Source organism: Arachis stenosperma, chromosome 10 (genome assembly GCF_014773155.1).
Source record: "Arachis stenosperma cultivar V10309 chromosome 10, arast.V10309.gnm1.PFL2, whole genome shotgun sequence".
NCBI lineage: Eukaryota > Viridiplantae > Streptophyta > Magnoliopsida > Fabales > Fabaceae > Arachis > Arachis stenosperma.
The window spans coordinates 133,694,529-133,721,323 of record NC_080386.1 but is presented as its reverse complement, the minus strand read 5'-3'; the positions used below and the strand labels follow the sequence as shown (position 1 = coordinate 133,721,323).

Genomic DNA, 26,795 nt, shown 5'->3' with positions numbered 1-26,795 from the left:
TAATAGTTTATCTTTAAAAAAATTATTTCTCATATGCGAAAACTTATATGTAGTTATTTTTATGTAAAATTAATAATTAGACATTGTTAAATAATAATTTCGTGAACCAACTTAAATTGGTCGAAGAATCAATTCATTCGTCTGCTTAAATAAGTGTTGAAGATCAAATCTCATTTTATACACATAATTTATTGACTAACGACCAACTCTTAAATGAATGTTAGACCAAAGAAATTATGGATAAAAATGTATAATTAACTTTATATAAAGTTAATGATAAAGACCAATAGACTTTACATAAAGTTAATAGTTAAAAGTCGTTAAATAAAAATTTAGTTAAATTAATCAAATTATCTAACGACTCTCAATTCTCAACTTTATATGAAATCGACTGAATTTAAATTTCTACCAAAATTAATAATTATTAAACTGATAATAATTTAATTAAATTTATCAAATTATTTAACGATTTTTAACTATTAATTTTATATGAAATTAACTCCACCCGAATCTTTGCTGGAATTATGATATGAGTTTTCTGCTTTCTGAGTGGAGTTGTAGTTTCAGCAACTACTATTTAAGTATTTAGACACCAAGAGACACCACAGACAAAGGCATACAGGCCAACAGAACTTCAAATTTCAAAGTTCAAACCTCTCTTCATTACAAGAGAAAAATCAGTGTCTGTGTCTTCTTCTTCTTCCTCTTGTTGTTCTTCAATGTTCCCATTCTAAACCATTTCTTTTATTACATAACCGCTTTCTTTCTCTCTCTCTGTCGGTTTTCTTTCCATGTACCAATAAATAAATAAGAATCAAAATGGAATCTGTTACCTCAGCCCAGAACACCAACCAACCCAAGGAAACACCGTTCCCACTATTCCCACCTGGAATCCCAATCCCTACGACAGCCATAGAAAAAGCCGTAACGGCCACCACCACCGCCACCAACGTTCCAACGCCGTTTCTCATAATACCCAAACACGAACCCGTTGAAGAATGCACCACCCCCATCCCTACCTCTAACAATCAAGACGTCAAACCTATATTCCCAAATGTCCCCCACCGCGAAACCCTACCTGCACCTGTAACTGCACCTGCAACTGCACCTCCTTCAGCCACCTCCTGCGACCCAAGCGACAACGCAAATGGCCTATACGAAGAGTTCAACCGAGTCTCTCAGCTCTTCCGTACCGCTTTCGCCGAGCAGCAGCAGCACCAGCTTCGAGCATCTCAGCAAATGGATTCCTCAAACGACCTCGTTTTGGACCCTAATTCGGGGGCAATTGTTCCTGTGCCTCCTCCGCAGGAATACGGGGGTCATTGGAATGGAAACGACGCCGCTGGGTACGAGGGTTCTGCTTCGTCTAGCGGGGGGAACATGACGCTGGCGAAGAGGAACAGGCTGAAGGAGCTTGTGAGGGTAAAAGATCTGAGTCTGAAGGACCAGCGGCATTACCGAGAGGTGGTGAGAAGGACGAGGTTGATCTATGACTCACTTCGGGTGCTGGCCACGGCGGAGGAGGAGAGGAGGATGATGCTGACTGATTGGAGGAAGGCCAGAGGGGACCTTAGGGCATCGACTTTGATGAAAACTTGCGGCCTTTGGCTTAACCGCGACAAGAGGATTGTCGGCGCCATCCCTGGGGTTTTTGTTGGGGATGTGTTCTTATACAGGATGGAATTATGTGTAGTCGGCCTTCACGGGCAGACGCAGGCCGGAATTGATTATCTTCCGGCGAGTATGAGCTCCAATGGTGAGCCAATTGCCACCAGTGTCATTGTTTCTGGTGGCTATGAGGATGATATGGATGATGGTGATGTTATCATTTACTCTGGTCATGGGGGACAGGACAAGCATTCTAGGCAGGTGTTTCATCAGAAGTTGGAAGGAGGGAATTTGGCATTGGAGAGGAGTATGCATTATGGGATTGAGGTGAGGGTTATTCGGGGATTGCGGTACGACGGAACTGCCACTGCTGCCAGTAAGGTTTATGTTTATGATGGTTTGTATAGGATTATGGATTGCTGGTTTGATGTTGGGAAGTCAGGTTTCGGTGTTTATAAGTATAAGCTGTTTAGGGTTGATGGACAGGCTAAGATGGGTAGTGCTGTTCTTAAGGAGGCTTGTATGCTTAGGAAGGATCCATTGTGTTTTAAGCCTGTGTGTTGTTTGTCTCTTGATATTTCGCATAGGAGGGAGAATGTTGCGGTTCGGCTTTTTAACGACATTGATAAGAGTAATGAACCGCTTTGTTATGAGTATCTTCCGAAGACTAATTTTCCGCCTATTGTGTTTCATCAGACTGGGAAGGCTATGGGTTGTGAGTGTGTGGATGGTTGTGTTGAAGGCTGCTTTTGCGCTATGAAAAATGGAGGCGAGTTTCCTTATAATCAGAGTGGGATTTTGTTGAGAGGGAAGCCTATAATATTTGAATGTGGCCCCTTTTGCCGATGTCCTCCGCATTGTCGGAACCGTGTCGCACAGAAGGGGTTGAAAAGTAGGTTGGAAGTGTTTAGGTCTAGGGAAACTGGCTGGGGAGTTAGATCCTTGGACCTTATACAAGCCGGTGCTTTTATATGCGAATATACTGGTGTTATCCTGACCAGGCAGCAAGCACAAATTTTGACTATGAATGGTGATGCATTGATATATCCTAATCGGTTTACTGACAGGTGGGCAGAATGGGGGGATATATCTCTAATAAATTCCAATTATGTTCGCCCATCATTTCCGTCGATACCTCCTTTAGATTTTGCTTTGGATGTGTCAAGATTGAGGAATGTAGCCTGCTACATGAGTCATAGTACATCTCCGAATGTGTTAGTTCAGTTTGTTCTGTATGATCACAATAATTTAATGTTCCCTCACCTTATGCTATTTGCAATGGAGAGCATCCCGCCGATGAGAGAGCTCAGCCTTGATTATGGGGTGACTGATGACTGGACAGGCAAGCTTGCCATATGTAACTGATTGATATTGAAAGTTTCATGCACCTGTTAACATGCTGAAGCTGAGTTTTTGGAAATGCTCAGAGGTATAGCCAAGTTCTTTCATTTCACTCATGTGATTTCATGTTGTTTTCAACTTCTTTGCATCTCCCTTTGTCCAATTCCCGGTGTAAACTCTGTTAACAATAGTAGGTAGTTTACAGGCAGATTATAGTATTCATTGTAAACTACTGCATATTGTGGTCTTTTGAATATGCAGATGTACTTTGGATGATGGAAAGTTTAATATTTAATAGAATGGTTCATGATTGATATCTTTGTCTTAATATTTTATATGGTGCTTATTTGCTTTTATCAAAGTAGAAGTTTCCAATATCCGAACACATGTAAGAGGAAAATTTCCTGAAAGGACCATGTGCTATACTGCTAATAAAGGCCACATTAGATATCCAACTAGGTTTATCAAGGTGGAAGGTTGTGTTAACAAAGGAGTTACTATCTAAAAGTAAAATTTGCAAACAAACACATCAAAAGGACTCAATAAACAAAATCCTAGTTTTATGTGGTACTTCCTTCTATAAGAAAAAGAATTTTTATTTAGATAACAAAATGAATAGTAGAAATACATTATAGGTTTTCTTAAAGTTGAGAGATTATAGATATATTTTTGTTTTGCTTTTGTATAGAGGAACTTTTATTGTCTTTCTTCTATTATCATTCTCATCGTCTTAATGAAACTCTTCTTTTAAAGAAGAATGATATATAGTAATGATGTACTAATCATGAGCCTTCGCTGGAACTATATTAATAATTCTATTCTATTTCTATTACTGAAGTATGAAATACTTATATTTCTATTAATATTGGGGTGTGATCGGATTTGGAAATGGAATTGCTAGTATAGGGCATCAATAAAGTTACTTAAATGAAAACAGAAAGCAGATCATGGCAAAGGGTAAATATACTATGATTAATTTGGAAAGTACTGACTGCTCAATCATGACGAAATGTGTATTCTACTCACATGCTTTCTGACACAAGCATGGTGGAATGTACTACTGGGAATGTTGTTTGTTTGTTAGCAAATATCCCAATATCAGATCTTTGCATACTTCTATCATTTTTGTTCATTCATTTTCTGGACGTTTGAACATGTATTCCATGGATTCTTTAGCTGATTTTACTAGCCAATTTGAGTGTACAAAATTATGTTTTATTAACTTGTGTGCGTATAAGATTTGTATGCATGCATGCCATTATTGCTGGTTAAGAACTTCAGATTATTGTCTTTGTATCAATGAAAGATACGATCAACATTTTTCACACATAATATTGATGCACACTATTGTACACTAATTGATTCATTTGCTTGCTGTCAGCGGCATCTTCAAACTTGAAATTAACTAAAAGATTACAAGCTGTGAGACTTGTATTTTTCACTATACCCTTTGGCCCTTTGTGAGCAGTTGGTTTTAGGTGCTGTAGGTAGCAGCTTTGTGCTATGCTCTTGATGGTACATGTGAATATTTTAAGACATTTTCTTCTAAAACCCAGAGGTTTACTAGAATCATAGTTGTCTTTTAAGAGCAGTGTGTTTATTATTTGAGTTGAACTATTTTTTAAATTTTAAATTTTCTAATTATTCTGAGTTAAATTTTGCCATAGTTTTGCAACCACAGCTAATATTTAGGTATGGTGATTTGTGCCGATACGAGTTTGCAGAATTTGAACTTGATCTAGCTTTGGGTTTCAGGTTTCAATCTCACCATGGTACAAGGAACTGTAGAATTGGTTGCCTGCAAATCTGTGACAACAACAACATGATGCCTGCTGTATTTTGTTGCTTTATCTAACTCATTGGCAAGTGCTTGGTGTCTATGCAATGAGCAAGATCATGAAGTCGACTTCCTTATGATCGCAAAGTCTTCTGTTGTAATGTTTTATTCTCTTTTTTTTATCTTCTTGTTGATGCTTTTTTTTTGTTCATTCCTTCTCTTGGGCAGAGCAGTTTCACACCTCAATCCCCATTTTTTGTGCAAGTCTTGCAGCTGTAGTCCACTCTTTTTTGGGTACTTACTTGAGCAAGTTGCGCAGCTGTATTCGTCTGCTTTGTTTTTTGGGTACTTGTAAATAATGCAAGCTCCAAAGCCTGTACAGGGATGATAATAGCAGTTGAGTTATAGATGAATATCATGCAGCATTTTGATTGGTTAAATTAGGCATATGGTTATGTAAAGGAATGATCACTTTTGCTGTTTATGACCTTTGTATTTTATGATCAAATCTGTAGTCTATGCATCAGGAGTTGATCATTGATGAAATGATCATGTTTGTTGTAGCTTAGATGGTGCATTATGTTGTTGCAGAACCCTGCTACTGGGAAAACTGATTTGCACTTTTGTATGATCAGGATAATTCTTATTTATGTACAGCAATAGTGGGACATGTTCTTGAGCATGTTTCAGTAGTTCAGTTCTAATGACATTTTAGCTGCATTTATTTGCTATAGTTATGATTTCAGAACCTCGTTCTGCTATTTATAACTTACTTCACTATAAGGTTAAGAGAGTTTTATTACACAGGAAAAAATGGAGAAGGGAAAGAAGTTAAAAAAAAAAGTAGTTCTAGTTCCTTTTTAAATTTCATTTCTTGCCTTTTAAAGATCACTCTAACAAAATCAATATTATATTTTCTCAATAGATAATCTCTCTCTCAATTTGTGAAGTACTTTTAAGTTTTAATACGAAGTATATCTATTACAATCAAATATTTATCAAATTAGAAGTGATATTATCAAGTGACAATATTTTTTTCCATATTATTTTCCTCTTAAAAAAAATATCACACTTGTAAATGCTTTCAAGAAATGAATTAGCTAGTATTATGGATTTTTTTTTCTTTGAAAAATCCTTTAAAATAATCCATTTCCCTCCAAACTCCCAATTCCAAATTTTTAAAACTAATAGATATTTATGTTGATAAAATTACCAAAAATAATGTTATATTGGATGAATTTTTATGAAAAAATATTTTTTTTAGGTGGTATTTTTTTCAAAAAATAAAAGTATTTTATGTTTGAATATCTCATATATAAATATTTTTTCATTTAATAATTATGTTTGAGTATAATAATATAAAAATATTTATTTATTTATTTATTATGTTAAATTCTTTTAACTTAAAAAGATCTTTAAAAAAGATGAAAATGATAGCTTCTAAAAAAAGATATATATATTTTTAAAATTTTTTTAATATTTTTATTTTTACTACTAAAATTTTATCAATAACACTAAAAAAAGTTAATTTTTTTTTCTAACAACTTAATAGTACACAAGTTCTATAAAAAAAAATGTGTTATTTTACTTAAAGGATATTCCAAATTCCCAAACTACATAGTTAGACACTTTAATTAACGAGAAAAATGAAGACGCTGATCATGCAAGAAACATGCTTACAAGTTACAGGCTTCCCATGTGAAGAGTTTTTGAATTTTGAGACTATAATCCTGAAGAAAAGGACCGCATTGCATGCAAGTCATGGATGCTGGCGTGTTGCACGTCATAGATACTTATAATAAGCCATATTTTCATTAACAAAGTTGACAACCATTATTGATGAGAGAAGGTGAATTGAATTGCATTCCAACTTTACAAAGTAACTGAAATTACTGTCTTATCCTTGTGTTTCTTCATAAATTGTGTTCTTACTTCTTAGTTCTTACCAGAGTGACACAGTGCTTGTGACTCTGACTGTCACTGCATCTCAGTGACTCTGACTGTTCATTCAAGATCCCAGCCAAGTTACCATCATTGATGAGGTCCTTGGAAGGATACTCTATTTCAAGGCAACTCATGTCAAATATTTGTACTTCCATTTTGGAAGTTCCATTGAACTCAAACCACATACAAATGGCCATTTTCAAGAGAGTAATATGCAGCAAACTCTCTCCAGCCCTTTTCAAACTGAATCTCACCATCTTTATTAGTCCAAACTATTTTCCATTCAGTGTCATCTGCAGGCTTCAGATACACTGGATTCGGAAAACCATTACCATATTTCTTACTAAACTTGTTTGGTAGCTTCTGCATGCCAATGAAACAGTTCTTGGTTAACCATAACTAACTTTTCCCTCCTTTCCTAACAGCAGCTTTGCTGATTCAGGAACTGATCTAACCAATTAACTAACTAAACTAATCAATGGAACTGTTGTCTGTGTGGGTGTCAGCTACAACAACAACATCCATGGCTTCCTCTACCTTCCAACACAACCACCATTCTCCTTCAACTGTGATCCGTTTCTTCAAGATTGTTCTCACAGAAAGCCTTCAACATGGAACTCTTGTGGGTGAGAATTTTCTTCAATTTTATATCCTCTTTTCTTTAATATTATTTAATTCATACCAATTTTCTTTTCCTTTGCCTCTTTCTTTCCTTGTGATTTTCCCTGAGGTAACAGAAAACACATGCAGCATAGCATGCTTATGAGTTTTGATTGTTATTATGCTTACAAACACCCGTTCACCAAATCTTTTTTTTTGCTGTTTTTTTAATAACTTTTTGTCATTTTCCTTCACATCTCTTTCACGCTTCCATCTCCATCCTATTTTACCTCATCTCCTAACAGTTTTAGGAATTCTTTTTTCTTCACCTTTCATCCACCACCACTCTGTCCTTAGATTCTTTGTAGGATATCATTTCCTCAACTTTTACTTAACGTGAAAACCCATGATGAATGTCCTATATTGTGTTGTTAAATTCTCTCTCGAAATAATTTTACAATTAATGCAAAATTTTCGGTCGACTCTCTTCAATAAAAAGAAGTCGATTTGAGATGTTCGTCTCCCTTTTTAAAACATGTATTTACGATGAAGTCAAAAATTGAGAAAAAGTCTAAAATAGTTTTATCTCTGGTATTGATCACCCCGAAACCATGGACTCCGTGAATATTTTTATACCTAGTCATTTCTCTTTCAACATGGCCATTTAAATCTCCTCCTAACCAATTAGCTTTGCTGATTCAGCAATTGCTCTAACCAATTAACTAACTAACTAACTAATCAATGGAACTATTGTTTGTAAGCATAATAAATTAATAACAATCAAAACTCAGAAGCATGCTATGCTGCATGTGTTTTCTGTTACCTCAAGAACAATCACGGGTAGGGGTAGCAAAACGGGTTGAACCCGTCGGGTCGATCCGCTAAACCCGCTAAAAAGGCGGGTCGGACCAGGATTTGGAGCCCGCTAAATTTAAAAAATTCGTCAAACCCGCACCGCCAAATTGGCGGATTTTGGCGGCGTGGGGTGAGCCGGTCCGCCGGGCTGAATATTTTTATTCTTTTTTTATTAAATAAAATAGTGATTACTATTATAAAAATAATTATAGAATTTTCAAACACTTTTTTTATTCTTCTTTTAGTTATTAATTTTATTTATTTTATTTTACAATTTTGTATATTTGTTCAAATTATGTGACTTATTTTTTAAAATAAAGATGATTTTATTGACAAATATTATTTTGAACAATTTTATTGAAGTTAAAAATTTTAAAAAATAATAATAATAAAATTATATTATAATTTGACTATTTTTTATTTATATTTAATTTTTTAATTATTACTTTTTAGTTAATTTTAATGAATTTTATTTAAAAAAAAAGCCAAGCGGGTTAGCCCGCTGATCCGCCAATCCGCCATAAAGTGGGGCGGCTAACATTTTGAACATATCTTAGTTGGCGGGACGAGTTGGCCCATCTCATTTATAAAACGGGTCTAGACGGGGTGGGGCGGATTGGAGCGGGCCGGCCCACTTTGCACCCGAAAAGAAAATTGGTATGAATTAAATAATATTTTAAGAAAAGAGGATATGAAAGTGAAGAAAATGCTCACTCACAAGAATTCCATTTTGAAGGCTTTCTGTGAGAACAATCATGAAGAAACTGATCACAGTTGAAGGAGAATGGTGATTGTGTTGGAAGCTAGAGGAAGCCATGGATGTTGTTGTTGTAAGTGTAACTAACACACACACAGAGTCACAGTCAGAGTCACAAGCAGTGTGTCACTCTGGTAAGAACTAAGAACTAAGCATAGCATAGGTGGAGTTTTGGGAAACTAACGTAATTTTCTAAAAAAAATGAAATTAGTTCAGTATTTGAAATATTGGAGGCATCATTTTAGTTTTTTAAGAGATAGATACTATACTTTTTTAGAAGTAATGTTATATTTTCTCAATAGATAATCTCTCTCTCAATTTGTGAAGTACTATACTTTTAAGTCTTAACTTTTAATACGAAATATATTTATTACAATCAAATTTTTATCAAATTAGAAGTGATATTATCAAGTGACAATATTTTTTTTCATATTATTTTCCTCTTAAAAAAAAATTAACACTAGTAAATGCTTTCAAGAAATAAATTAGTATATATTACGGATTTTTTTCCTTTGAAAAATCCTTTAAAATAATCCATTTTCCTCCAAACTCCCAATTCCAAAATTTTAAAACTAAAAGATATTTGTACTTATATAATACTAATAATGTTCATGGTGCTGATAAAATTACCAAAAATAATGTTATATTGGATGAACTTTTAGGGGAAAAATAAATTTTCAAGTGGTATTTTTTTAATTTTTTTTAAAAATAAAAAAATATTTTATGTTTAGATATTTCATATATAAATTTTTTTATTTAACAATTATATTTGAGTACAATAATATAAAAATATTTTATTTATTTATTTATTATGTTAAATTTTTTTAAGTAAAAATTATCTAAAAAAATATAAATTATAGTTTCTAAAAAAAAAAATAGTTTTTAAATATTTTTTATATTTTTATTTTTATTACTAAAATTTTACCAATAACACTAATTTTTTTAACAACTTAATAGTATAAAAATTCTATAAAAAAAAAAGTCTTATTTTAACGAGAAAAATGAAGACGCTGATCATGCAAGAAACACGCTTACAAGTTACATGCTTCCCATGTTGAAGAGTTTTTGAATTTTTGAGAGTATAATCCTGAAGAAAAGGACTGCATTGCATGCAAGTCATGGATGGCGTCGTGTTGCACGTCATAGATACTTATATTAAGCCTTATTTTCATTAACTAAGTTGACAACAATTTATTGATGAGAGAAGGTGAATTTAATTGCATTCCAACTTTACAAAGTAAATGAAATTACGGTCTTACCCTTCTGATTTTTTATAAATTGTGTTCTTAGTTCTTACCAGAGTGACACAGTGCTTTGTGACTCTGACTGTGACTGTGTGTGTGTGTTAGTTACAACAACAACATCCATGGCTTCCTCTAGCTTCCAACACAATCACCATTCTCCTTCAACTGTGATCAGTTTCTTCATGATTGTTCTCACAGAAAGCCTTCAAAATGGAATTCTTGTGAGTGAGCATTTTCTTCACTTTCATATCCTCTTTTCTTAAAATATTATTTAATTCATACCAATTTTCTTTTCGGGTGGCAAAGTGGGCTGACCCGCTCCAATCCGCCCCACCCCGTCTAGACCCGTTTTATAAATGAGATGGGCCAACCCGTCCCGCCAACTAAGATGTGTTCAAAATGTTAGCCGCTCCACTTTATGGCGGATTGGCGGATCAGCCGGCTAACTCGCTTGGCTCTTTTTTTTTAAAAATAAAATTTATTAAAATTAACTAAAAAATAATAATTAAAAAATCAAATATAAATAAAAAATAGTCAAATTATAATATAATTTTTTTAAATTTTTAACTTCAATAAAATTATTCAAAATAATATTTGTCAATAAAACCATCTTTATTTTAAAAAATAAATCACATAATTTAAACAAATATTCAAAATTGTAAAATAAAATAAATAAAGTTAATAACTAAAGGAAGAATAAAAAAAGTGTTTGAAAATTCTATAATTATTTTTATAATAGTAATCACTATTTTATTTAATAAAAAAAAGAATAAAAATATTCAGCCCGGCGGACCGGCCCACCCCACGCCGCCAAAACCCGCCAATTTGGCGGTGCGGGTTTGACAAATTTTTTAAATTTAGCGGGCTCCAAATCCTGGTCCGACCCGCCTTTTCAGCGGGTTTAGCGGATCGACCCGACGGGTTCAACCCGTTTTGCTACCCCTACCCATGATTGTTCCTGAGGTAACAGAAAACACATGCAGAATAGCATGCTTCTGAGTTTTGATTGTTATTAATTTATTATGCTTACAAACAATAGTTCCATTGATTAGTTAGTTAGTTAGTTAATTGGTTAGAGCAGTTGCTGAATCAGCAAAGCTGCTGTTAGGAAAGAAGGGAAAAAAGTTAGTTATGGTTAACCAAGAACTGTTTCATTGGCATGCAGAAGCTACCAAACAAGTTTAGTAAGAAGTATGGTAATGGTTTTCCGAATCCAGTGTATCTGAAGCCTGCAGATGACACTGAATGGAGAATAGATTGGACTAATCAAGATGGTGAGATTCAGTTTGAAAAGGGATGGAGAGAGTTTGCTGCATATTACTCTCTCGAAAATGGCCATTTGTTGTGGTTTGAGTACAATGGAACTTCTAAAATGGAAGTACAAATATTCGACATGAGTTGCCTTGAGATAGAGTATCCTTCCAAGGACCTCATCAATGATGGTAACTTGGCTGGGATCTTGAATGAACAGCCGCAGCCGAAGAAAAAGGCGAATGCAGCACCGAAGCCATCATCTCCTTCTAGAGGTAAAAGAGTGAAATTTACTGTCGAAACTATAGATTTGGAAGATAGTGAAGAAGATAACCAATTGGATAGCCAATCCGAAGAGACACAGCTTAAGAAATTGCCATATGTGAATGGTATGTATCTAGTTTTTCTAATTTCTTTTGTTAGTTTTGTGAAATAGGTACAAAATAGGCCTTGTTCTGTTCTTAAATCCTTAACCATTTTGTGTTTTATGATACTGGTGGATTCAGATTTCTATCCTGGGACCAGTGGGTTTCAAGCTCTGAATGAAGCACTGAAATTCAAATCAGAAAATCCCTTTTTCATAGTCAAGGCAAGGCAAAGCAATGTATCAAGACCAACAGTTGTAAGTTTATGTTTTTACTTTTTACATGTTATTATTGTGATTTTACAAATTGGGATTCTGTCTGATGATAATGATGAGAATATGCTGTGTTGCAGAATTTCCAAGCTTCCTTTTTCAGAAAGTATTTTGAAAAGGAGCAGAATGTACAGATAAGGTTTCAGAAGATATTGATTCCTGCAAAGCTGCGCTGTTATCCATATAATTCTCAGGCCATTATCTCTTCCGGTTGGGGTCTTTTCGTTCGAACAAGTACACTACAACCTGGGGATGTTACTATTTTTGAGCTCATCGAAAGAGAAGATCCAGTGCTTGATGTTCATATTTATAGAGCCCAAGGTTAGGCAATTCGCTAGAACTTCAAGAGCTTTTAAAACTAATAGTTTGTGAAGAATGTGTCATTCACCTTTTCTAATAATGAAAACCTGTTGTACTCATTCCTTGTTTGAGTGTACAAAAAGAAGCCTTGGAGCAATAATTGTGTTTTTGAATTCTGGTTCCATTTAAAATATCTTGATGATACGGTCGTGTGACGCGAATAACTTCCTATGCCAATGTCAATCAAGTGATTTTCTTTCTGCTTTTGTGGCTGATGCATAGACATTGGTGTTCTTAGGCAGTGTTTTTGAAGTTTAAGCAGAGTTAGAACTAATTTTAATACAAATAATGGTGGTTAACTTAGCTGTTATTATTTACTTCTTCTTTAGATTTAACTACATCATTTCTAATCATGTATAGGATTCATTCTAATAATATTTCTAATCTTTTGTGGAGCTGGTGCCAGCTTTCCAGCCTCAGAGCTCTGGGATTCAATCTCAGAAAGAAGCTAAGAAGTCCAAAAGTCCAAAAGAATCTAAGAACTCCGAGGCACAAAATCCCTCTTTCGTGATCAAGATAACAGAAAGTGATCTATCAAAATCAAGGGCTGTAAGTTTATGTTCATATCCATGTAGAAACTTATATGATTTCTATTGTTATACTTCCAGAAATTGTGATTTTGTTATGACAATGATGATAAAAATAATCATGCTGCAGAAAGTGCCAGTTTCCTTCTTCAACAAGTATTTCAAAAAGAAGGAGCCATATGTAGTGATAAGATTTGATAGCAAGTTGTGGCCTGCAAAGTTGCTGTGTTATCCGGGTAGTGCCTATATCTCCTGCGGTTGGCTGGATTTCACTCTTGACAATAATTTAAAAGCTGGAGATGTTTGTATCCTTGAGCTCGTCAATGGAAAAGATGCATTGCTCGAATGTCGAATTTATAGAGCAGATGGTTAAGTAACCTGGACTTCAGGGGCTATTTAACCAAGAAATTTTCTGATATTGTTTAGCTCCTTTTTTTGGATGAACCTTCTACCATATCCAATTTAATTTTGTGTTTTGTTTAGTATCCTTGTTGACAATGTTGCTGTTTTGTGTGACCAATAATAAAAGGGTATGTTTGGGAGATATGTCACTCATTTTTTTAGTAGTGAGTAGTGACAGTATGGGAAGTTTTCAGTAGTGAGTAGTGACACACACAAAAACTGCACATTTATATGTTTGTTTTAGTCATTGTGATCTTAAATAAATTGCTTATCAAACTTTCTTTGGTGCTCATACATGGTTTATGTTACTGTAATCTGGTTCCATTCTTAATATCTGAATAATAAGAATGGAATTGTTAGTACTAAATAATTTTGCAAATTCAACCTAGTCCTCAAATGACCATGATCCAGAGAGTAATATGCAGCAAACTCTTTCCAATCAATTTCAAACAGAATCTCATCATCATGCACTGAACAATTCCATTTGGTGCCATTTGTAGGCTTGAGAAACACTGGAATTGGCACACTAGCACCATATTTCCTAGCACCAAAAATTTGATGTTAGCATCCTTAGTTAAACACTTAACTAATAAATAAATGAAGATGCTACTTACATAAGAACGAAAGTGTTTACAAGCTTCTCATCTTGAAGAGATTCTTTTAGAGTATAATCATGAAGAAAAGGACTTCATTGGGTACTGAAGTCAAAGATGTGAGATTTGACTTGTAATAGTAGTAGTAGTGGTGTGTAAGTGGAATTGAATAGAATACTTCAATTGTTGAGGTCGAAAGTAGGATGCACATGGCTCGATCCGACTCAAAGATTCGGTCTGGATCCAAATATTTTAGGAGTTAGTTTGATATGATTTTAACGGGTCTAGAGTCGGGTACGAGTCTCAAAAAATACTCGGTTATTATTTAGGGCCGGATATGAGTTAAAGCGAATCTGATTTTATCCGACTTATGTGCACTCTAAGAGAATTAAAAAGAGGTATATATATTTTAAATTAATTCTAATATTATATTATATTAATTATAAGAAGTGACGGACCCAGAAAAATTTTATAGCGGCAGCAAAAATATAATAAAATTTAGGTACAGATGATATATATTTTTTTGGCTTACAATCCCCAACATGTTAAGTATTATTCCATTATAAATTTAAATTTCATTTAAGAGTCTGCAATCGGCTAATGTGTTACTACACATACGAGATGGAATTCGAATTCTCAACACTTGCTAATAATTTTTATCTTAAATAATTAAAAATTACTAATAATTTAAGTTGTATTTAATTAAAAAGTTAATTTTTAATTTAATTATCAACTAATTAACTAATATAATAAAATTAATTATCACTATTTTTTTAGTTTATTTATTTATTTATTTATTTATTTTTATTATTATACTAACTCAAATTTAATAATATAATTATTATTATTATATGTTAAGTTTAACAAAAAAATTTAACATAAAACAAAAGAATATTTTATTTTTGGGTAAATATAATATAAAAGAGGCAAATATATATATATATATATATATATATATATATATATATATATATATATATATTATTTTTTTAAAAAATTTGTGGGGACAAATAACCTTCTATATTGCAATTAGGTTTGTTTTTTATTATAAGTTTATTATTTTATTTTTAATAATACTTATTAAATTAAAAAATAAATTAAAAAAGCATCAAAATAGAATTTATAGGCAAATTCAAATTTAAATATGAATATTAACTTTTTGATAATAATTTTTTTTTTACAAGTGTATCATAAATATATTTTTTATCAATAAATTACTTTATAAATTATTGTTAAAATTTTAAAAGTGCAATTTTTATCCAATTTAGATTCAGTATAATTATAACAAAAAAAGTTTAAATTTTATCGGATTTAAAACTAAGTTAAAGTCTAAAAAATAGACCCTATCCATATTTAAGACCAAATCTAAGGACAAATTCAGTTTTACCGAACTATGTACATTTTCATCTTTCCAAAGGTTAACATGCCAATTTCTATATAATAATATATTCCTTGAAATTTGAATATGTCACATGAATTTTTATTGAAAAATGTTGTAACTCTCTCTGCTAAAGGTTCTGTAAATAGGTGAGTTTCAATGTCATCAATTATTGCGTACCATCTCTACATGTTACTTAAATTACCATCTTACCCTTAGGAAATAAGCATTTTCATCTCTTTTTTTTTCTTTTTGGGCATTCTTCACATGTTGTCTTCTTACCTGAGAGACACAGTAATCAAGAACTTCTTTCCATGGCTTCAACTAGCTTCCAACCAAAGAACAAGTCTCCTTCCACTGTGATCAGCTTCTTCAAGATTCTTCTCAGTAAAAGTCTCCATGCTGGAACTCTTGTAAGCATTTTCATCACCTCTACCTCTTATCTTTCACTTTCTCTTTGTGATTTTTCCCTGTGAGGTAACAGAAGCACACACTGCAGGGTTCCTCAGCAGCATAGCATGCTCCTCAAACATTCATGCATTTGAGTTCTGATTGTTACTGTGCTTCTTAACAACAGTTTCATTGGCTAGTTAGTTAGTTAGAGCAGTAACTGAACCAGCAAAGCTGCTGCTAGGAAAAGAGGGAAACTTGTTAGAAAAATTCTTAGAAAGTTGTTAGGAGGTTGATTGACACAAATAGAGTGGGAGGAATCAGTTTCTGTTTGTATAATCATTATTTTCTGTTATGTTTGTGAGTTTTGATAATCATGCTTATTATTAATAACAGTTTCATTGGCATTGCAGAAGATACCAAGAAAGTTCAGTAGGATATATGGTGGTGGTGTGCCGAATCCAGTGTATCTTAAGCTTCCAGACGGCACTCAATGGAAAATAGATTGGACTAATCATAATGGTGAGATTATATTTGAAAATGGTTGGAAAGAGTTTGCTGCATATTACTCTCTAGATCAAGGGCACTTGTTGTGGTTTGACTATAAAAAAACTTCTCTTTTTGAGGTACACATATTTGACATGAGTTGCCTTGAAATAAACTATCCTCCCAATGATCACACTGATGATGATTGTGTTGAGATTTTAAATAAGCCCCCATCACCACTCCGGGGGGATCTAAGGAAGCGGTCGGTAGCACCATTATCGACTCCTTCTAAAACGAAACGATTGAGAAGTGCTACAAAATCTAGAGATGTTGAAAGAGGTAGCCAATCTAAGGATACAAGCCTTGAAATGCCAGTATTTTCATCTCCCCGGCAAGATTTCCTTGGTATGTTATTTTTTAATGATTGGATGATCCTTTTATTTTGTGTTGCAACTGAGTTCTTGATTTTATTTGTTTAATTTTGGGAAATAGTGATCAAATAGGGTCTAAGCTGTTCCAAAACCAATATATATAGCTTGTATCTAACTTGTTCCTTGAGTAAGATCTGTTCTAATCATTTTCTTATTTTATGATATTGGTTTCAGATTTCTCTCCTGGAACCAGTGGGTTTAAGGCTCTGAAAGAAGCTGAGAAGTTCAGCTCTGAAAATCCCTTTTTCATTGTCAAGATAAGGCAAGCTATACGTTCAAACCGTGTAAGTTAATGTTGTTACATGTTGTTATTTCAGAAATTGTGATTCTGTTCTGACAATAATGATGAAAAAATATGTTGTGATGCAGAATTTTCCAGCTTCCTTTTTCATAAAATACTTTAAAAATGAGGAGCAGAAAGTAAAGATAAGGTTTGAGGGGAAGTTGTTTCCTGCAAAGTTGCGCTATTATCAACAAAATTCTACTGCCTTTATCTCTTCTGGATGGCTCCAATTTGCTCAAGCAAGTAAATTACAACCTGGGGATGTTACTGTGTTTGAGCTCGTCGATAGAGATGATCCGGTGTTTGAAACTCATATTTATAGAGCCAAAGGTTAGGCAATCCACTAGAGCTTCAAGAACTCTTAAAACTGATAGTTATATGAAGAATGTTTCACTCCTTTATTTGCAACTTACTAATAATATCTTTCTTTCTTATAATGTTTCGAATGTTATTAAATCGGAGCCAGCTTTCAAGTCATGGTCCTGTGGCTTTCAATCTCTAAAAGCAGCTCGGAATTTCAAGTCAGAAAATCCCTCTTTCATGGTCAAGATCACCCAAACAAATCTACCAAGAACAACTGCTGTAAGTTTATGCTTTTACATTCATCTGTTTGTAAACTTATAAGTTGCTATTGTTATACTTGCACTAATTGTGGTTCTGTTCTGATGATGATGATGAAAATATTTGTGATCCAGGTCATACCAGTTCCCTTCTTCACAAAGTATTTTGCAAGGAAGAAGCCGAATATACAGATAAAGTTGAGAAACAAGTTGTTGCCAGCAAAGTTGCTCTATTATCCATCATCTTCTGCTGCCTATATCTCTGCCGGTTGGCAAGCTTTTGTTGGTGCCAGTAATTTAAAGGCTGGAGATGTTTGTGTCTTTGAGCTTGTCAATGGAAAAGATCGAGTGCTCGATGTTCATATTTATAGAGCCGGTCGTTTGTTAAGCTTTTAGAACTTCAGGACTTCTTTAACTAAGTTGTTTTGTGAAAATGTTTGTTTCTCTTTTGTAAAATCAAACTTCTACCTTATCCAATCCTTATTTGTGTGTACCAATGATGTATCCATAGGGTTAAGAGTTTCAGTGTTGTTTCATGTTTTATCACCTTGTTGACATTATTGCAGGTTATGAATCTAATCCATGAAAATGCAACTCATTTCTTTCCAATCAAACACCCCATGAGATATATGCATGTAAGCATATTCCCATGGGAAGGTTTCAGTAGTGACTCATGTAGATTATGTATTTCTATAAGTAATTTTTGTTCTTATATAATTTGCTTATAACACATTCTTATGTTCTGAGATCTTGAATTTTATTCTCCATTGTTGTCATTGAATCAATGGATGTTTAATGTGATTGTTTGCTGTATACTAAGAACAGAAAAATTGTTTTATGGAATTAAATATTGCTCTGGCAAATGATGCTAGGTGGTTTTCATCACTACAGGATTTGAATGTGAAAAATGCAAAATCAGAAGAAAAGTTTTCCAAAATGGATTGTTCAATGCTCCTTCTTGTGTCCATGCATTTATTTGATCAAGAAATTAGAGAAATTCAGTTTATTAATATCAACTAACCAACAAAAGATAAAAGCTGCATCAACAGCTTCAACAGATGAGAGAGAGAGGCTACCTTAAACCGGGCCCACTAAAGACAGATGTCAGGTAAATAAGGCATACATGTGACATCTTCAAGTGAAGACAGTTTTGGACATCTTTACTGTAGCATGCACCTTATGTTTTAAAATAGAAGTGGTCATACTAAATAGCATTATTATATGTTTTAACCCTATCCTTTCTCCCAATAGTTTCAGTGTCCACTTAAAAAGTGTAGCAGACACAATAATTGTTACTTGTGTCAAAAAATAACCATGGCTTCATGTAGCTACCAACCAAACAAGCATTCTCCTCCAAAAACTTTGATCTGTTTCTTTAAGATTATTCTCAGACAAAGCCTTCAAGATGGAAATCTTGTAAGCTGCTTCTTTCATTCACCTGCTCTTCTCACTCTTTCTTCAGTTTTAGTGCATACAAAATCTGCATCTCTCTCTCTTAATGTTGTAACTGAACCACACACATGCATGCATGCTTTTTCTTTTCTTTTCTTTTTCCTGAACATTTTGTATGATGCACAAGCACTACTTGGATCAGAATTCTTGGTCTTGATCAGCATTAGGAAATATCAAGAGTCATATGAAAACCATGGAAGGTGATTTTTTGCTGATTATGAAAAAGATAAAGTGAATAGCACAAGTGCTGAAATGCAATGCAATACATAATTTTATACACTAATGTTTGTGACTAATTAGTAGTTGTAGTTAACATCTAACTAACTTGAAAAAATATAACTGATTCTTAATCTCAGTTACATAGTGTGACATAGATAGAGGGAGATGTGTCATCACTCTTTAGTTTCCTTTTATGCTCATGAGTTTTGATTATTATAATTACTAACATCAGGTTCATTTGCACTGCAGAAGATACCAAACAAGTTCACTAGCAAATATGGTGGTGGTGTGAAAAATCCAGTGTATCTGAAGCCTCCAGATGGCACTCAATGGAAAGTACAATGGACTCAGCATGATGGTGACATTTTATTTGAAAAGGGTTGGAAAGAATTTGCTGCATATTACTGTCTGGATCATGGTCACTTGTTGCGATTTGAGTTCAATGGAACTTCTTGTTTTGAGGTACACATATTTGACATGAGTGGCCTTGAAATACACTATCCTTTCAATAACCGGATCGACAATGATTCGGTTGAGACTTTGAATGAGCTACCACCAGAATGTTGGGGCAGAGAGCAGAAAAGATTGAAAACACCATTATCATTATCATTGCCTTTTACAAGTAAGCAATTGAGAATTGCCACAGAAACTAGAGATGTGGAAGGAGGCAGTCAATCTGAAGAGAAAAACATTGAGATGCCAATAATTCCATCTGTCATTCATCGTTCGGATGGTATGCTTCTTTTATGATCGAATCGTTGTACTTTTTGTTGATTCAACTGATCTTTTTTTTATGGCGAAATGCATAGAGATTGTTGTTCATAGTCAGCATGTTTTGAATTTAATGGCTAAATGCATAGAGATCTTACTCTGAAGGTAAGATTCTTTCTAATTGTTTTTCAAATCCTTTTATGGTATTGGAGCCAGTTTTTGAGCCTGGGACCTGTGGTTTTCGATGCCTGGAAGAAGCTCAGAAGTTCAACTCAGAAAATCCCTCTTTCATGATCAAGCTAGGGAAGAGTAATCTACAGAGATCAAGGGCTGTAAGTTTAAGCTTATACATTTATCCATAAGGAAACTTAAATATCATGCAAGCTTCTATGTGGTATTGTTACATAATGTTATATATCATGCAGAATTTTAAAGCTTCCTTCTACATAAAGTATTTTGAAAACAAGGAGCAGAATGTAGAGATACGGTATGAAGGCAAGTTGTGGCCTGCAAAGCTGCTCTGTTATCCCGCAACAGCAGCTGCCTATATCTCGAATGGTTGGCGGCCTTTTAGTGTTGAGAATGATTTAAAAGTTGGAGATGTTTGTGTCTTTGAGCTCATTAATGGAGAAAACCCAGTGCTTGATGCTCATATTTATAGAGCCAATGGTTAAGCAATCCATTAGAACTTCAGGAGCTCTTAAACCAAGTAATTTGGTAAATATGTAGCACTTATTTTGTAAAATTGAAAATCTACTATGGACAATCTCTCTTGTAAATATTGTCTCTTGTTTTATCATCTTAGTGAAGATGTAGCTCTTATTTTTCCCGGACCAAATACACCTTTGAGAAATATGCATATTCTCATACACAGTTTTTAATAGTCTTATAAAAGCTGCAATGTAGCATGTGTATGATTTAGTAGTTGTCTTGCTAGTTTCCTCTTAATTTTTTTTCTCTCATTACACACTTTTGCATTTCTCATTATGGTTTTATGTTCTTGAAATCTGTTTATATTGATCATATCTTGAATCTTTTATCTTTTTTGCCCCCTCCCCCATGGTTTATATTTTAGCATTGTTGTTCCACTAACTGATTGTGATGAACTGAGAAAGAGGTTTCATTGCTTCTTTGTTATGTTCAATCAAGTGAGTTAATGTCTTAATCGAATCAAATAATTTACTATCATCAAGACTAAACTATGCAAAATGCTATAGTATATTGCTAAAGAATTGAAATTTTTTCATATTATTATTTTTTTACATGATATATAAGACCTTTTTGCCACATATACTTTCCACAAGCTTAAGGAATTACTAGTCTTACTCGATTAGATCATTAGGTGTGTGTTCCCTTGCACATTATTTGTTATAGAATGAATGCTAACAAAACTGAATCAATAGCCTCTGCCCTCTGTAACGAGGAAGTATATTGAACCAGAAATGAAGTGTATAGTTACATAACAGTTGTGGTATGGTTACTGCTGCATTGAATCAAGGTTCAGAGAAAATGAAATTAAAAGGAATTTAAAAAAAGTGGTGCATCAAAAGAGGTGAATTGCAGAAGGGAGCTATAAACTCAACTTCAATTTATAATTTTGTTAGATATGTTGTTCTGTTTTATGCAGAGGTTCTTCAGGAGATTAAACATCAAATGACAATCTCTATTACAAATTCATGCATACACATACATTCATACATGCATCAAACATCATTCACTTTCCTTAATTTATTTCCACCTTTGATTCTTCAAAATAAAAATAAAAACACACATGAATACATGATCAAGCAACAACACGGCTTCTCATCATCATCCACTTCTTATTGTAGTTGTGACATAGATCGTGTCGGCTAAATCTTCCACCCATCTGAAGTAAGCGTGCCTCCAAGTTTTATTAAACCACAAAGTCCCAATAACTCACCAAAACCCAGTAGCAAAGCCAATTGCAATAACAAAGTAAAACAACCACTTTTCCAACCTATCTGCTTTGCTGTCTTCATCTTTTTTTTTTTTTTGGTCGGTCTGTGTTCATCTTCAAATTCATTGCTCCCAGGAACTTGATGTGGACCACATTCGTTGGGTAGAGGAGATCCACAAAGATATGGGTTTCCATCATAACTTGATGAATCATAAGTTAAAAACTGGTTATATGTGGGAATTGGTCCAGAGAAGTTATTGTATGACAAGTTTAAATGAGTTAGTAATGTTAAAGCTATCATGCTGCTTGGAATTGTACCGGAGAGTTTGTTACTTGAAACGTCAAAGGATTCAAGTGATGTCATATCCCGTATCATGTAAGGGATCTTTCCGATCAAATGATTGTTTGATAGATTCAAGCTATGCAAAGCATTGAGCAATGTTATTCCTTTTGGAATGGAGCCAACCAAATTATTCTGGGACAAATCCATGATGACTACAAGCTTCAAGATTCTTATGTAGTCAAGTTCTCTTCCTTTCATGGCTTCTATAACATCGTTAGCTTCCCAACCCCATTCAAATACTCGTACAAAGTGGGATTGAGAAGTAGGAGACAAAGTGGAAGCCTCAAGAGTCATTCCTCCAAGATTGCCTATGCAACAAGGTATTGAACCATTTAAATTGTTGCGAGAAAGGTCCAAGATTTTAAGTGATGATAGTTCACATATCTGTGAAGGAATGCTACCACTCAGCATGTTTTGCTGCAATCTTAGAATTTGTAGTGAAGAAAATGTGTTAGCACTCCATGATGGGATGGTGCCAGAAAGTTGATTCTCTCCGAGATCCATAATCAATAAATGTGGCAAATTTGTCATAGATGCTAGAAACTCTCCATGAAGACGGTTATTGTTCAAATGCAACCATCTTAGAGAGGAAAGATTCCCAAATGAACTTGGAACATCCCCTGAGAGTTTGTTGGATGACAAATTTATTTCTTCCCATACTTTGTTATCTTTCCAACAATTGGGGATTTTACCAGATAGCCTGTTATTTGAAAGGTCAAGGATATGCAAATCAACTTGGCACAATGATTTTGGAATTGAACCATTTATGAGATTATTTCCAAGAATCAAGTCCCCCAAAGAGGGCATTATATGACCAATATGTTCAGGAAGTGAGCCACTGATTTGATTATGGGAGAGATTCAAATACACCATTTCTGGGATAAGCAAAGGCCAACTTTCTTCCCCTGTAATGGGTCCATTCAAATTGTTTGAAGATAGATCCAAGTATGATAGAACCCCAAGTTTTTGAAAATTAATACAAATTCTCCCATCTAGTTTATTCCTTGAAAGATCAAGCCGATTAAGATTTACAAGTTGGTTAAGACTTGTAGGTATGATTCCTTTTAAATAATTATTTGACAAATCAAGGTTAGTTAGATTTATTAGTTGACCAAGACTCGAAGGAATGGATCCCATTAAATAATTATTTGAGACATCAAGAACTTGTAAATTTACAAGTTTTCCAAGATTTTCAGGAATAATTCCCTCTAAATAATTATTTGAGACATCAAAATGTTGTAAATTTACAAGTTGTCCCATGAAATTAGGAAGGTTCCCTTCTAATTTATTATTGGACAAATATAAATTCTTCAAATTCAGTAATTTTCCAAAAGAAGAGGGAATGGGACCATAGAAAAAATTATCTTGGAGATAGAGATTGCCTAGATTTTCAAGTTGTCCTAACCAAGATGGCAAATAATCATTAAAGTTATTTTCACTCAAGTCAAGATCCTCCAAATCATGTCTAATGCAGGTAGACAAATCATTGTTTCCAATGGATTCTGTTAGGAGGTTGCTTCCTCCTATATATAACCTTTTCAGGTGACACATATGTTTTAAAATGGATGAAATGGAACATTCCATATATGTTAATTTATTACTTGAAAGACTGAGATAGACAAGTTTCTTTAACTCAACAAACCAAGATGGAAGCGAAGTGAAAGAGTTGTCAGAAAGGTCAAGGAACTCAATGCTAGTCATATTTTGTAAAGCATCCGGAATTGTACCATGGAAGTTATTAGATGAAAGAAAAAGATGCTTGAGTTTCTCAAACTTGTGAAACCAAGATGGAAGAGAGTCAAAATTATTCTCAGAAAGGTTTAATAATTCAATAGAAGTTGCATTTTGAAAAGCATTTGGAATTGGACCATGAAGCCCACACCCTGAAAGATCAAGATACTCAAGTTTTTTAAAGTTGCCAAACCAAGATGGAATTGAAGTAAGATTGTTCCCACCAAGATCAAGATGCACAAGAGATGTCATGTTTTGTAAAGCATCCAAATTTGACACACTAAGTCCATTGGCAGCAAGACTTAGGAATTGAAGTTTAGGAGCAATGATGGTGAGATTAATAATATTAACCTGAGCGAGGAAGAACAAGAAGCAGCTTTGTCAAGTCCACAAATTATTAACCATCCAAGTAATAAATTAGGACAACAGATAGAGATAACGGAATCATGTTTAATGAAATACCTGAAATGTTTCGTAATAAGCCTGGTTCATGTCGAGATGCTCCAGCAATGACAGTTGAGAAATCCAATTGATGTTGCTGGCTGGTGAAAATTCATTCCAACTCAGATCAAGAAATTGGAGGTTGGTAAGATTTCCAAGATTGCTGGGTATTTTCCCGCCAAAACCAGCATCAGAGAGGGACAAATAGCTCAGGCGGTGCATAGAACCAATGAACATCGGTATGTGACTCTGATGGAAATAAATTCCAGTCAAGTCCAAATGAGTCAAGTATTCCAGTTCCAGCAGCGATGAATTAACATTCCCAGCTTCTAAATATTGATCGCAAGGAGAGGCGAGATCAAGCATGACAACATGACCAGTAACATTGTCGCAGCCGATCCCTTCCCATCGGCAACAGTCATGGCCATGCCAGGAGGAAAGCATGTTAAATGGATCACTCAGGGATGCTTTGAACTTCACAAGAGCTTGCCTCTCTCTTTCAAGACATGGAGAGTGGAGGAGAGTACTTGAATTTGCACAAATGCCTGCAATTTCAGCCATTACCATCAAAAGTACCAGTGCTGCGCATGCAGCAACATTTTGGTATCTAATTCCCATTTTTAGTGGAATATAATAAAACATATTATTGATGATATTTAATTTGTTAGTGCCTTTCACTCCACTCACTCCATCACATTATATATACATACTTATCATGAACAAGTCATGAATCATGGTTACTTTCTAGGAAGAAGCATAATGGAATAATAATGAACCCAAAGTTTACGTTCAAAGACCAAGACTCTTGCGTGTGGAGTGAAGTCGTAGTCTCCGGTGACAAATACGTCTCGAGAAAATGTATACGAATCTGAGATGGATCCCACTCTTTCTTTTCATCTCTGCATGACCCATTCATTAATTGACCCAATAACTCTCTCACCCTTTGTTACGCCAACCAACGAGAGTCAATGATTATAATTTCGTTGTAATTTCTTCGTACCTAAGATAATCAAATTATAAGTTATAACACTGGATATTAGTCCACACCTTCAATCAACATCTTATTTTTGGTAGAAACTCAGGTGCAGATACCTGAGAGCCGTTAGATGATTTGACTGATTTGACTAAATTTCTTTCATATCAACTTCACGTGAAGTCGACTTCACCCGAGTTTTCACCCTTATTTTTATACTTTTAGAATTTAGAATTTAATACGTGTATCTATATTATTGATCAAATAATAACAAAAAATAATAAACTTTATTAGTCGTGGAATAAATGACCATTTGTATCCATAAAAGATGAAAACACTGACATATATGTACTCACACTAGATCGAAACTAAACTTATACCCACGCAAAGAGTACCTTCGTGTGACAAAAACCCTACATGACACTCCAATCCTCCAAAGACAGGATACTTTTGTCACATAGAGAGCATCTTTCATAGGTACAAATTTAGTTTCGATTTAATATCGGTACATATATCAGCGTTTTTATCTTTTATGGGTATAAATGATCATTTATTCATTAGTCGTGTAACGTTATTCTTATAAAAATTAGACTGGCAATATTTTTCACCACAGCAAGTCAGCAACAATAATGAACATAATCAATCAAGGTTTTTTGTTTAATTTTATTTAATATACTTCGGAGCTTACAAGCTCCCAGCAAGGGACGTGAGAGTTACAAGAGACAATACAAATCCAGAGAGCAATAACACAAACAATATAGAACAAGAAGGAAATTATTATCCTCTAGGTCCAAGAACTTGCATCCTAATTATTAAAGCTAGATTAGTAAGATTGCGTATAAGGTTATTTAAATTACAATAAAAATAATGAAAGTAACTTAATTATTGTATTAAAGAAAGTTTTATTCAATACTCATAATATAGTACATAATATTTCTTCATATAATGACCAAATTGCAAATTTATTGCTGATTACTCTCTGGATCATGGCCACTCGTTGTGGTCCGAGTACAATGAAACTTCTTGTTTCCAGGTACAAACATTGAGAAGCCAATAATTCCATCTGTCACTCATCGTTCAGATGGAATGTCTTTTATGATTGAAGCATTGTTTCATTTTACTGATTCAATTGATTGAGATTGTTGTTCTTAGTCAGCTTCTTAAGAAGTTTAAATAGATATATAATTGATTTTAATATAGATCTTAATGGTATGTCTGGATTATGGTTTTTCTTATTTAATTTCTTCAAAAAACAAATTTAGTTAACTTTGTAAGTTAGTTTTTGGCTGAAATTTAGTTAACTTATGACAGCGGTCAGTATTTAATTCTTAGTTAGGTTTAAGCACGTTTGTCACAGTCCAAAATGAACTATGACCAGAGCTCAGTGGCAGCAACTTCAATTCAAACAGCAGTAACGACTATGTGACGGATGTAATCTCGACAACAAGAGCAGCATCGCTACCGCTTCTATCCTGTAACAAACAACGTCAAAAGCAAATTAATCAAAAAAGACGGCACCAACATGGAGCGAGACAGTAAGGTAGATAAAAGCGGAACAGGAATAGAAAGAGATGTCAATTACA

General features: G+C 34.0%; 5 protein-coding genes across 7 annotated transcripts; 4 read left to right on the top strand and 1 right to left on the bottom strand.

The window, feature by feature from the left end:
• The first annotated feature begins 627 nt into the window (after window positions 1–627).
• Window positions 628–5,425, top strand: LOC130954471 (histone-lysine N-methyltransferase family member SUVH9-like). The gene is made up of 2 exons (XM_057881214.1): window positions 628–3,037; window positions 4,705–5,425. The coding sequence occupies exon 1, from the start codon at window positions 820–822 to the stop codon at window positions 2,971–2,973; it is 2,154 nt and encodes a 717-aa protein (XP_057737197.1). The 5' UTR covers window positions 628–819; the 3' UTR covers window positions 2,974–3,037; window positions 4,705–5,425.
• Window positions 5,426–6,854: 1,429 nt separating this feature from the next.
• On the top strand, window positions 6,855–13,578 carry LOC130958036 (B3 domain-containing transcription factor VRN1-like). Of its 2 annotated transcripts, none has more exons than XM_057884919.1 (6): window positions 6,855–7,296; window positions 11,292–11,766; window positions 11,884–11,999; window positions 12,095–12,335; window positions 12,781–12,923; window positions 13,032–13,578. In XM_057884919.1, exons 1-6 carry the CDS (start codon window positions 7,282–7,284, stop codon window positions 13,272–13,274), a joined length of 1,233 nt encoding a protein of 410 aa, XP_057740902.1. In that variant the 5' UTR covers window positions 6,855–7,281; the 3' UTR covers window positions 13,275–13,578. The 2 variants fall into 2 exon arrangements, with proteins under 2 accessions (XP_057740902.1, XP_057740901.1); XM_057884918.1 differs by lacking the exon at window positions 6,855–7,296 and adding an exon at window positions 10,215–10,347.
• Window positions 13,579–15,493: 1,915 nt separating this feature from the next.
• LOC130954775 (B3 domain-containing protein Os12g0591400-like) lies at window positions 15,494–18,038 on the top strand. The gene is made up of 6 exons (XM_057881537.1): window positions 15,494–15,687; window positions 16,078–16,555; window positions 16,756–16,865; window positions 16,951–17,194; window positions 17,331–17,446; window positions 17,560–18,038. Exons 1-6 carry the CDS (start codon window positions 15,589–15,591, stop codon window positions 17,818–17,820), a joined length of 1,308 nt encoding a protein of 435 aa, XP_057737520.1. The 5' UTR covers window positions 15,494–15,588; the 3' UTR covers window positions 17,821–18,038.
• LOC130954776 (B3 domain-containing transcription factor VRN1-like) lies at window positions 17,994–20,641 on the top strand. Of its 2 annotated transcripts, XM_057881538.1 has the most exons (5): window positions 18,371–18,532; window positions 18,676–18,840; window positions 19,345–19,828; window positions 20,023–20,138; window positions 20,232–20,641. In XM_057881538.1, exons 2-5 carry the CDS (start codon window positions 18,739–18,741, stop codon window positions 20,478–20,480), a joined length of 951 nt encoding a protein of 316 aa, XP_057737521.1. In that variant the 5' UTR covers window positions 18,371–18,532; window positions 18,676–18,738; the 3' UTR covers window positions 20,481–20,641. The 2 variants fall into 2 exon arrangements, with proteins under 2 accessions (XP_057737522.1, XP_057737521.1); XM_057881539.1 differs by lacking the exons at window positions 18,371–18,532; window positions 18,676–18,840 and adding an exon at window positions 17,994–18,059.
• Window positions 20,642–21,363: 722 nt separating this feature from the next.
• Window positions 21,364–24,903, bottom strand: LOC130954108 (receptor-like protein 43). The gene is made up of 2 exons (XM_057880847.1): window positions 24,261–24,903; window positions 21,364–24,149 (listed from the first exon to the last, which is right to left on the bottom strand). Exons 1-2 carry the CDS (start codon window positions 24,879–24,881, stop codon window positions 21,657–21,659), a joined length of 3,114 nt encoding a protein of 1,037 aa, XP_057736830.1. The 5' UTR covers window positions 24,882–24,903; the 3' UTR covers window positions 21,364–21,656.
• Window positions 24,904–26,795: the final 1,892 nt, after the last annotated feature.